General features: G+C 37.2%; 1 protein-coding gene across 2 annotated transcripts in view; it reads right to left on the minus strand.

Moving 5' to 3' along the window:
- LOC121324402 (inositol-tetrakisphosphate 1-kinase-like) overlaps positions 1-12,761 on the minus strand; it is a 54,718-nt gene that overhangs the window by 19,667 nt on the left and 22,290 nt on the right. For both annotated transcript variants that reach the window (XM_041266231.1, XM_041266232.1), the window contains exon 4: positions 1,259-1,384. In XM_041266231.1, the coding sequence (XP_041122165.1) occupies positions 1,259-1,384 (126 nt within the window). The remainder of the gene's footprint in view (positions 1-1,258; positions 1,385-12,761) is intronic.

Consider the following 12,761-nt stretch of genomic DNA (forward strand, 5'->3'; position numbering starts at 1 on the left):
CAAATAGCGCTCTTGTCATTTTAAAACATGTTTCATGGGCTTTCAGATGAAAAATAAGATGCCTAGAAACGGTCTGTTTGCTTAAGATGAAATGACCCATAAACCTACTATGAGCTAGATACTGTCAAGACACTGGGTCAATGAACATCCATCATAGTTTAGTCACAACTGGACTTTAATCAACACCTGAATCACTTGTATGGATTAGGTCACCTGTGCGTCTCAGAATTGTGTCACACTAACCAAAATGTTTGTCTGCAGGTCTTAAGTTTCTTTGAAAAATAAAAAAAAACACACCTGTCCTTCAAAAGAAGGAGACAGACATTGTGAATTGCACAAAGAGAAGTTTTCAAAAACAACAATGCATTCTTTATGTATATAAAACAGCAAGCTGGCCAAAATACAGACTGCTCTGGCTTAAACTAATGCAGAAGAATGAACATAAGGCCTGCTTTTAGTCTAATACAGACATTGCATTTAATATATACACCCTCAGAGAAAATTTGAAATAAGAACTTAAATAAGTGGTGCTTTTATTCCCAAGGAAAAAAATATTGGCTTCAGTCAAAAATTTAATTGGATCCTTTGGTAAAAGCACAGCCTTCTTACAGCAAGAGATGCACACGCTTCGTTTCCACCAGTCTGTTTATTTTTTCTACAAGAGTCATTGACCGTTTAGTGGCTAATTTTCTTCCCCACAGACAGTAGGTCACAGACAGACTAGCCAGATAAAAGTACAGCCATAAGCACTGTTTGAGGAAGCAAATGTTTCAAAAACAAAAACAACAAAAAACAAAAAAGACAAATCTACTTTGTCCAGGATCTCCACAGTAATTCCAGCACTTTGTGACTGCACTTGTTTTTCACTAATTTTAATTGTAATCATGCCTTTCCTGTTTTACCCAATTTATCTCAAATTCAATTGATGAAAATGATCTGAAATATAACTATTTGGCAGTATAGGGCTGACATAGAGAGCTTTCTATTCTAGTGAAGGTTGGGAGCATCACAAGAATGGGAAGTTAGGCCAAGGGTGCTTATAACGAGCAGCCCTTATCTTGTGGAGGCCTGATCCCTCCTGCTTACCAAGGGTCTAGAGCTGGTGTTTCTCTACAATATATGTGAGGTGACCGTTTTGCATGGGAGGGTTAACTACAGACCCCTTTCCCAGTTTGAAGCCCATTGTAGTAAACACACAAATGAATTCTATTTTAGTGTAAAACGTTTGAGACAGCAGCAGCCATGTTGACTGTCTTACCTGGAAGCGCTGGACAAGCAGCAGAGACTGAGTGTCGTTTTGGTCTGCCTCGAGAATGAGATCCGTCAGCTTGTGGATGATCACGTCCAGTGGGCCCTGCTCCTCGATGGGTTTCGTCAAGTCAAGCTGAGGAGGCAACGAGAAACAGGGTCAGTGAAACAGTGTTTATGCAACCATGTCTGAATTTAAACAAAAACGAACCAACTAACATTACTTATTTAAACAACTGTATCTAACACTATTGTCAACTCCATAAAACTAGAAATTGAACAATTCAGTTTCAATACATGTCACTTCAATCTTAAAGCACTCTTTGTGAATTGTTTCTTTAAAAAAAACAAAAACCCACAGGAGCAAACTAGAAACAAGAGTTTTTGTGAACAAAAACAAAGCATCCCTGGTAGTATAATCTTAGGCTATGTCATATCAGATTAAATGGCAAAAAAAAAAAAGAAAAAAAACTAAAAAGGTTCATTTTTGCTGGGCACCAACTGCAATGGACATTTTAGGTTATAAATCATAATTTCTAAGTCATGTTTTCACTACCATTAATTGTGACTTAGTATATTAGTCCTTTCTTGCTCATAGACCTTTTCCTTCTTTGTCTTCACATGAAATTACTAAGCAATGAAACCTACAAGTCATGCCATTAACATAGACAACCCCGAAGGACATAAACACACACGGAATAAACTGCAAAAAATGTCTATGCTTCAACTTTGGCAAGGGGTTCTGAAGAAAATGTATATGAAGACAAATTTATTAGAAATACAGTATGTCCCAAGGTGCAACACTGCTTCCCAAAACTGTACACAGTGAGAACGTAATAGACACATAGGCCTACTAACAAATGGGTTGGCACTTGCGACCAAACTCAAACCCATAACCTCAATTCATATTACTTTATGTTAGTGTTCAAATAGCAGCACTGCCTTGTGATGCAAAACCCTTTGGTTATTTAACAGAAAAAGCTGTTACTGTGCCAGAAGCCAGCCAGAGGGCACTCGGGGACAAAGTGAAATTTACAAGACATTCTTTGTGACAGGTATACAAGTTCTGCTCTGGTGAAGTAATAAACAATGTAGGCCAAGAACTGTGACAGCAAGCTGGAAAGCTCACCAAGAGCAAAGAAAAAAACAGCAGGAAAAATGGGCCTATTCAACCCCCAGCACTGACAACCCTGAAGAAGAACATGCAAACCCCAATGCCAGAAAAACAAATAAAATCATCTTCACCCACTGAGAACTCAACACAATTTGACACCTTAACGAGCTATGGCAAGAAAATATTCTAACATTATGTGGGTGGTCCTTCCTTATTAAAAGTTCACCTTTTAACAATTTAATGTTTTATTTCTTATCTGCTGTATACAAACAGCACAGACCTTTTTTGAATTTTAGCCAGGGCCACACCATGGAAGAACACCTCTGCCAACATCTGAAACAGGATCTTTAAATGTCCACAATGTACACTAGAAAAGACCTGTGGTTGCAACTAACACCATGAATGGGCATTGGTTAGGGAAGTGTGCAGAAGCTGGTGTTTATTGAAAACCAGACCCAATCTATAGTAGCTCACCCTCAGAGAGCAGAAGGCAGTAGAGTATGGCTACAGGCAAGCAATGTGCCATATTATTCAAAGCCAGATTATTAAAACCAGTTTATGAAAATATAAATGTGACAAGTTGCAAGGCCATTTCTATGTCAATAGAATAAGTAACATGTACGAGCTCCCTTTTATTTTTTTGGCAGGTTCTCCAAATGTTTGGTCAATGTGGGCTGCTACTGTGCATGTGAGAATTGAAAGATATGGTCACGAAGCCAGGCCTCTGAAAACTGTCCGATTTCATACTTTAGGAAGACCAGAAATTCATAAAGATGGCTGTGCTGTTTTCTGAACAGGTGAAACTCTAAAGGAGAAAAATATTAATTGATACAGAAAACACATTTTAAGGGACCATTATGTACAGTACAGAGACGTGCCTAAGACAGGTAAACGCAGAGACATGTCTAAGAGAGATAAACACACATGGATTGTGGGTGGGGAATATTTTCACTCATGCACAGGGAGCTATGAAGAATGTGCAGGTATCTGTGCATTATGAATATTGGCCAATAAAATACATATACATGTGTCAGCATACAGTATTTTAGTGTCTGAATATTTATTTTCTCTCTAGATATGCTATCTGTACATCAATATTGCAGTCTTCATCAAAATTGATATTTCTTGGGGCCTCCTGAATTGTAAAAGTGTGAAGCGAGTCAGGTTTAGTGCAGAGCTAGGCAGCTCGGGCAACCTTTGGAACTGTGTGTTCACAACAGACTGCCTCCCACACAGTTTGAAATCCCCACTGCTCTCAATGTCCCTTCTGGAAAGCAGGCTTATCACTGCTGGCAAGCTATTAAAATACATCTCTTCTCCCAAGATTCATTGCCTGAGCAAACAAGCAGGCAATACGAAGTTATGAAAGAAGAAGTCATAAACTGGTAGTGTTGAAAGAGTTCAAGGAGGAGAATAAAATAAAGTATTAAAAAGAAATAAAAAACGCACAAATCAAGTTACGTACAGGCCAATGCAATTCCTCGAACTTCAATAATAAAATTACAAAATCTGTAACAACTGGGAAGGTATAGGGATGGATGCTGAGGGATAGGTGATGGCATGCTACAGTAGGTAGATGTGGAAAGTTGTCAATGTACTGTAGGTAGATTATGCACTGTGGCTTAACACAGTTGATCAAGCAGGGACAAGTATGCAACAATAAAAGATCTTTGCCATGACGTCTGCTTTTACATTGTGAATCTGCTCAGTAGATGAGCAAGAAAATACTTCAGTCCTCAGGGATGTGTGCTGTAAATGTAATATGGATTTCAAAATATGGGCCCAAAAATAAGTAAAATAAATCACACACAGACAAAGGTGAATTGTAATACTTTCAATAATCTCTTGGTTGTCTGCCCTTCAGAAGCTCGACTAAACTCTGCCTTTTTCTTCACAACCCAATTCCCTGCCAGCTCAGAACAGTTGAGTTCTCAAAAAAAATAAAGGAAGACGATAGCTCGGCATAGCCTTCAGCCATGCAACTCAACAAATCCAGTCAAACACATGAACTGTTTCACTGAACTTCCTTTACGCTACGACTGGCATGCAATCCTACCCTGCTTACACAGTAGATCAGGTACTGTACTAATGACATTACATCACTTCTGATAAATGTGTCATTTTGTGCAAGTCCATAATAAACAAAAAACAGCAAACCAGCTAAAGAAATCTTAAACTAGGTGTATTTTTTTTTTAATGCAGCTTTTATAAAAGGTACTGGGCACCCTTGTTACATACAATTAACAGGATGACTGAAAATAATCAAGTGTAAATAAAAAGCCAAAAGCGGACTGCGTACCAGTGAGATGCAAACACAATGTTGTGACCAAATTTTAAGATAGTTTCTGATTGTTTATTTACCTGGTGGCATGCCAATATTACGTCCATTGCCTTGTTAGTAATGCAAGTTTATGGACGTGCTGGTGAAAAAATAAGCACCATAATGCACAAACTTGGGAGGAAGCAACAAAAGACCATGGGGAAGAGGATGACATGACTGCCCCCTTCAATCCTAGGGGGAGAGGTCATTGGAGTGCTGTCCTAGCAAGGTGGTAAACACATACACAAACTATACCCAAGCTTTAAGTCACTATGGTGTAATCTTTTTACTTGTTCCAAGCAGGAACCCATAAAGAGACGACTTCTGTCTTCCTTATCACTCAGCATGTTTATTAAAGCATTATCTTTCCACAAATAAAACAAACTGAGAACATTTAATTTGTCTGTTTGTACAACAGTGATGTGATTAGCAATAGAAATCATATTTATATTAAATATTGTACTTCATAAGGTTGTCAAGCAGCTTTGCATTTTAAATCCTGGTATTTAGAAGCACTGGGGCTAAAGGAAGTTCAGCAAAACTGCAACATCTGTGTATTTAAGAATACACCAAGTTAGCTAAACCACGTAACAATGATGAACTAAACAGAAGACAACAACACGTAGTTGCTTGGTAACAATACAACTGCATTGTAAAGTGGACTGCTTAGTGCCCAACAAACTTTAAACAGAATAACGATCTATTACAGATTTATCTCATTACAAGGTGGCCACTTCTACCACAGAACAGACTACAGTAAAAGGCAGTACTGTATGGTCAAAGATCTTATTTGCTTAAAGAGTGACTTTGTATTTGGTGTGACCTATCCTCTTGTTTAGTTTAATTTTGTATCTAATTTTTCTGTCTTGTTCACATTATAAAACTCAGAGGGCTCAACACCCCAGTTGTAGAACTTTCAAACATGTACAATATTGTACAGCTGGTACACCCATGTGTACCCATTAACCTGTCCCCCTGTAACAGTATGCCTGTCCCTAGTGCATGTAAAAAGTACATTCGTGAGAATACCACAAAAAACCAACAACAAAAAACAAAAAAGTGGTACTTTTTACATCCACTGAGGGCAGAGTGCTATGGGAGACAGGTTCATGGCACTGGTGTTCTGTAATAACTTCGTACATACACGCAAGTGTACAGTACATGTAACCGTACAAAACAGTATGATTTACCACCGTTTCAAAATAGGGTCCAGTCTTAATGGAGTCCTGCTGCATAGCAATAGTCATTTCTGCCTTTCTGCATGGCAACAGAGTTTATTATCCTCTACATCCTTCTCTATGGGACTCTCCCTCTACAGCCCTGCTGGCATTTTCATTATCTTGGAAGGAGTTCTTCAAGACCTAAAGTACATATTGTACTGTGGATTTCATAATGACATCATTGTAAATGTATGAAATACAGAGTAACAGAAGTGACAATGCAAGAAACAAAAAGGCAACTGGCTTGTTCAAACCAGTGTGTTGTTTTTCTTATATACACAGGTACAGTTTACTGTAAATGAAAAGGTCACTCTCAAAGTTATCCCCTCTCAGCGATTTTTTGCTAATGTTACATCACAATGTGTCCTAGTTCATCGTTGGATTAGCATTTCTTGTTTCTGAGAATAAATCTTGGGAGGAAAACTGCTGGAGGTATGGACTCAAATTGATAATACACAGTAAGAGAAATACAGAAATAAACTTTGTACTTTACAGAAACAAAAACACAAATAAATGTAAATGTCTCGTTATTCTTTACTGGGTGTTGCATTACAGTATTTACTGTAAAATCTGACATCAGCATTTTATTACTTTAAATTCTGCACAGGTGACACCAGCGAGCTCTGTTTTCCAGCCTGTCTTTGAAAAATACCAGTACCATCATATACAGTGTATGCTTTCCAAGCACATACAGATTGTGTCATTGGATAGGTCATTGGTAGAGATTTACATCTACAGTAGTCTTCAGATAACTTCCATCAATTACTGGACTCACAAGTACTGGACAGACCAAGTTAGCAAGGCTGTTACCATGTTATGTTAATTTCTTTACTCATCTGCACACATGGATCTCATTGCAAGTACATTTTCTTCTGTGGTAAACCACTGCACTGCACAGTGCAGAAAAAAAACAAAACAATGTCATCACAGGAAGTTTCTTTTCCTCAGATGCTGTTGCCATGGTTGTGACTACAAAACAAACGACAAAATGCATTTTAACCAACGGGAAGCATTTTCAGTACGTTGCCATCCTCCAAAATAAATAACTACATAAACAAAAAATCCATCAAAACACAAGCTTGTTTACCAACTGCTTTCAAATTTCGTCAATGTTGTTTAAGATACAAAATAAATATATTAAAAAAAAAAAACACACACACATACATGCTATACTCACATACTCAGTGTGTGTGTAGACAGAGAGAAACACAACATAAGCTCTCTAATTAAAGTTTTAGGCTATAACAACTAAAAAGAGATTGCTATTAAAATATGTACATTGAAAATAGTTGTTAATACCAGGTTCTGGCAAAGTCAAAAGCTAGAAATAAAAGATCAATTGCAAAAGCCACAGTATATATATTTTTTTTAATACAGCTGGTTTCCCATGGCAACTGCTTCATATAATTCCCTTAATTTATATTTTTTTCTGACAATGTTATTACAGTACAGTATTCTAAACACCACGACCGTTTGTGTATATTGTTAAATCACTATCCAAGAAGTTAAGGTCTCCACACACCGGACGCAATGCTATTTGTCTTCCGATAAAATGGTACTTCGCTGCACGCTACCTTTCACACCAGTGGCAACAGGCTCGCGCAAGGTTGTGTGTCCTTTATTGTACATCTCTGGGTATTTTAACACTGCCATTGTTTACTGAAGGCATGCAAGTTCCTCATTGGTCAGTTCCCTAGCTACCACACTTCAGTGTCACCTTCGTAGTGTGAACGGCATGTATCCAAAATACATGTTTTTTTTTGTCACGGTGCCGTATGTCGTACGACACATTCGCTTGTTGTTGGATAAACATGCACTTTTAAGATTATTTTTGTAGTACATTGCTGGAGGAACTGATGCGCTCAAGAGATAACACAGGTTAAGCATAAAGGAACAAAGGGCCACTCCAAGAAAACATCATCTCAGGCAGTGAGAGCCAGAACCAGTTTTCTTTACAACACGTACGTGAGAATCTCCGCAGGGGGTTGCCCGGGGTGACTGAACCCACTAAAGAGAAGAAAGGATGGTGGGGCTGAGGTCGGTGGCTACTTAATTAAGGTGCGCTCAGCTCACTTCTCTCTTTCATTAAGACTAGTATTGGAGACTTGATCGAGATCGAGAAAATCCTGGAGGATCAAACCTACAGTATTGCATTGTATTATTTTGTTCTGTTATGTTTTGAACATAAGTTTTGCACCATGCAGTTTGCATATGAAAGTCTGATCTGTACTGTTTTGCTTTGAGCGTTCTTTTTTTTTTTCCGTAATTAAACCTGCAAATACTGAAAAAATCAAACTTAAAAATCTGAAGGACTGTACATTTATTTCATCAAGAAACTACTCACTACTTTTTAAAAATTACTTTACTTGCCACATTGCATCCACTACTGTATCTTAATGAATTCAAGCCATCAACAGTGTTATCCCACTGTACAGTATATTGTTTATAACCTAGTGGCAGCAATATCCTTTGCATTAAAATGAAAAAAAAAACTTTGTCAGTTTTATAATGAATTCACTTGGAACTGGAACAGATCTTTCACAGGTAGCAAAACAGGTATTAAAATCACACCCACACTTAGAGAGGGCAGGGACCACTTACCGGTAATAGCCTATATCATTGACAATCCACTGAACCCCAAGCTCACCAATACAGATGTTTTTTATCTTTCAAAGGGTCAGAACTAGGCTTTATTAAATAACTTTAAAATAACACACGGTCTAAGTGAGTTACGATTGTAGAGATATTTTAACAGAATGCACTGCAACAGCTGCTAGGACAAATAGTTCAGTCAAATAAAAATATTTTGATATTATCCACAAGGTAGCAGCATGCAATTCATCTTTTTTTGTTGCCAAGTATTTCCTCAAGGAAGAAGCACTCTGGTCTGTTCCCTGAAATTCATCACTATCCAGCATTCTCTCTGGAACAAGGAAACAAACCATCTGCACCATGAAATATTTAAAACTCAATCTGATCTCCTTCCAATATCAAACTGGGGCAGCGGCTAGATCCACCTGCAGTCTACAAATGTAGAATTTAATTTGCAACGGGACATTGTACAGAAGTCAAAGATCACCTGTATTGATCATGTTTTTATATCATTACTATTTACAGTATGAATTCCCAAACCTACACTATTTCCCTACATATTTTTTCCTGTTCACAATAAATGCTCAGTAGGCAACTTCCGCCATCAACGATCATGAGTGATCAAGTTCTGCAAGGCAGATATCTTAACTGGGCCAGTTGAGTTCCAACTGAAATCAACTCAGTCTCAACCTCCTGCTGAAGGAAATGAACAAGTCTGACTTGAAATCGCTTTCAAGTCAATCGCAGCGAGATGGAAACGCGTCTTCTTTGACCAAGCAAAAAACACATTTCTAGTGACAGGTATGGTAAGCATTGCTATGGCAGGTGTGAACGAGTACTGTAGAGCAGGCTGGCACACCCTCCATGCCAGCACCAGAGTCATCACCAGTGTGTACGTGTGTGTGCGTGTGTGTGTGTACGTATAACAGCCATGACCTCCAGATTAAGCCCATGTGAAGATTACAGTGCATAATGCTTTTATCAGATTACTGTTCATCATATACAAGGTACGTGAAAGAAGAAACAAAAAATAATACAATTGGAAAGTAAAAGGATACATTTATAAAACAATGTCTTTTTACAGTACATCTCATATTGTTATGCAGAGTCTGGTTAGCAACTCATTTTTGATGGTCGTTTTCTATTACCAATTTAAATCTTTATTGGAGAGTTTACAGATCACTTTACATTCTTGGACAACAAGTTAGTCTTGACAAGCTTTAGATCGAATACAGGAGATCAGGAATATTTGACTTTTCTGCCAAAAGCATCAACCAACATTAAATAATGTCAAGTCTCTTTAGTATTAAAGCTTTACTAATGATCATATTCCACTAGCCTCACTGCCCCTGATCTGAGTTTTGTAAAGAGCAACGACAAGCAAGAGACTGAAGGTTTATGGACATTGTCTGAATTAAAGCTGTTTTTTTTACCCATAAACATTTTCAGTTTTACATTAAATACAAGATGACAAGTGTTTGCCAGAACTGTAGCTGGAGACAGATGTTTCAACAAAGAAGTCTTTGTCGATGTCTTCTGTTATTTTAAAACAAGGAACAAGGTTTTCTTTAAGTTAAAGGAGAAAAATTCAAGAGAGATAGGCCTCTATCATGCAATTAAACTCAACAGTACATTTTGAGAGCTGGTCTACATTATGTTTGGCATTAAAAGGCTCAATTAGATCTGGTAAGACAGATATTTGCTCTTTCACAAACAGCATTCCCTCTAAGCTTTTTAGATACTGAGAAACTTGCCGTTTTGACTGAGAAAGGGTAAATTATCAGTGAGAAACCTTCAGCCATGCATGAACTCTTTTAATATACTTTTGTTGCATTACACAATTTTGAAACAATATTCGAACAAGTATCTCAACAATTTTACAATTTATATAATTTATCACTTGGCTCACTGCTGGCATTAAAATAAGCAGGAAACCCTAAGAATTAGATTACAACAGTTCAGAAAACCAAATGTCCAACACAGTGGTGAGAATCACATTTACACTCTTCCACTAACACAGTAGTTCAGTCTACAAATAAAGGTGTTTTGAAAAGACCTCTTTAGCTTTTTGCTGGCATTTACAAAAACAGTACAAAATATGAAAGAGTTTAGTAATAGTCCAGAAATGTCATGTGAGGGTAATCCCATGTACAGTACGCCACACATTAAGTTTAGTATTTTACTTGCATTATAATAACCTGGACAAAATATGAAACACTGATAAAGGTGTGTTGACTGATTTGTATTACAGTCAGTAAAACAGGTTGACTGCTATGTATTACTCTATTGTAATTTAAATAGCGCCCCTTTTAATCTAAATGTATAATTAATTATATCAATTGTTTCTTTCCTAATTCTGCAGTGTTATTTGCAAGATTTAAAGAGGTGTGTCTCCAGACAGAATGTCTTTATGAAACCAACGGTGTGCAGTGACTACATCCTTTACACAGTAAAGTGATCCATTTCCTTTAAGGATTGTAGAACTAGAAAAATAGTTTTGAGCTCATTTCTTCGTCGTCAGAAAACGTAATTCAATTAAGAAACGGCCATCATTTAAAATGGCTAATTATAGCTCCATTAAAAGGCAGGTAGCAAGGAAAGAAATAAACTGAACAATAATGAAATACGCAATTAATTTAGCTTGCTTTCTTCGAGAAAGCTCCACCTTGAGCGCAGTACCTTAGTCTTAGTATTTCAGCATAGAATGCAATGCTTTGCCATTGTTGCCATTTATTTGTTTTCTTATTTTCTACGTGTTTACGACTGGCATTATATTTAATGGTACTGACTCGTACATGATCACGCGAATTACAGCAAACGGAAATAAAACAAAAACAAAGTATGAGTACCGTGATTTTTATTCATGTTTTACCGGAGTATTTATACTTCTGAATAATGTAGGAAGATTGTGCTTCACTGATATTAGTACTCAATTACACAACAGGTTAAAAACTGTAAAGTTCATGAGCAGCACTCTCTATAGAGACAGAATCGCCAGACACTTGCTTCGCCCACCCTGTAATCACTGGTGCCCGAGCAAGTTCTTCACAAATGTGAAGTGCATTTTACAGAAGGAAATCAGAGAATCAGCTGCAAGACAGACACAAATATGCTTATGTTAATGGTTTGTAAGAACGGTCTCAAAGGTTTACCTCGAGAGGCTGGAGTCTCGATTTGAGGTTGATATTTATGATAATAACTTGCGAAAGTTAGTAAACTGAGTGCAAAGGCGTTGCCAGTTACTGCGAAAAATGCGAGCATTTTAGTCTTACCGGGAACGCTGTTCACAAATATTTCCTCTCCAATCAGTAGTCAATAAAAAACAAAATGATTTTAGGAAACACAGATGTGGGACAGTCAGTATCCAAAAACCAATGCTCTTTATTTAGCCCAAGGAATGACCAAAATCATCCACAGTAAGCATATTTCACAACTGGAGGCTAAATTACTGTTAAATGAGTTTTCCTGTTATGCAATGTAAATTTATCACCTGGTTAAAATTTAGGGCAAAGTACTGTGGATCTTGACTTTGTAAGTAAGATGCACTTTTAATCAAGTTTGGTTGCTTTCCCATCAGCTACTGCCATCTACTCTACAGTCCGCTTTAAAATAAACTGGTATAACCACTGTACAACAACAAACAGGGAGTTTGACGTCTTTTTAATCTTGGAGTGGGGAAATGTTTTGTAAAAAATATCTTGGCTGTCTGGAAAGCGTTTGTAAAGTTGTCCTGGGGGTTAATGAGTCACGCAAGCCTAAGCAATGACAATTTCCATCCAGCCCTGCTGTTGTTGGGCTATCCGATAACTAGTTTTTATTAATTTTTTAAGTTTGAACTTTATGAAAGTGGCACATGCAAGCCACTGTCAAATGTACAAAAGCAGTAAGAGAGTTTAAAAGACACTGTACTGTAATTGATGCACTATATGCAGTGGACTGTGAGCAGAACTAGTTATTTCACACCCTAACACCAACAGTCTCTAAGCTGCATAAAATATGTGTGTGTGTGTGTGTGTGTGTGTATTTATATATATATATATATATATATATATATATATATATATATATATATATATATATATATATATATATATATATATATATATATATATATTCAATGTGGCTTGCTATTCACAGAAAAAACACAGCCTCAGATATGTTTGTAAGGTTCTGTTCAACCTGTGAATCATTATAAATGAACTCTATGAGGGACGACAGAAACCTTTTACAAATCAACGAGCACACAGGCATGCAATTACTTTTAATC

This window comes from Polyodon spathula, chromosome 12 (assembly GCF_017654505.1).
Source record: "Polyodon spathula isolate WHYD16114869_AA chromosome 12, ASM1765450v1, whole genome shotgun sequence".
NCBI classification, from domain to species: domain Eukaryota; kingdom Metazoa; phylum Chordata; class Actinopteri; order Acipenseriformes; family Polyodontidae; genus Polyodon; species Polyodon spathula.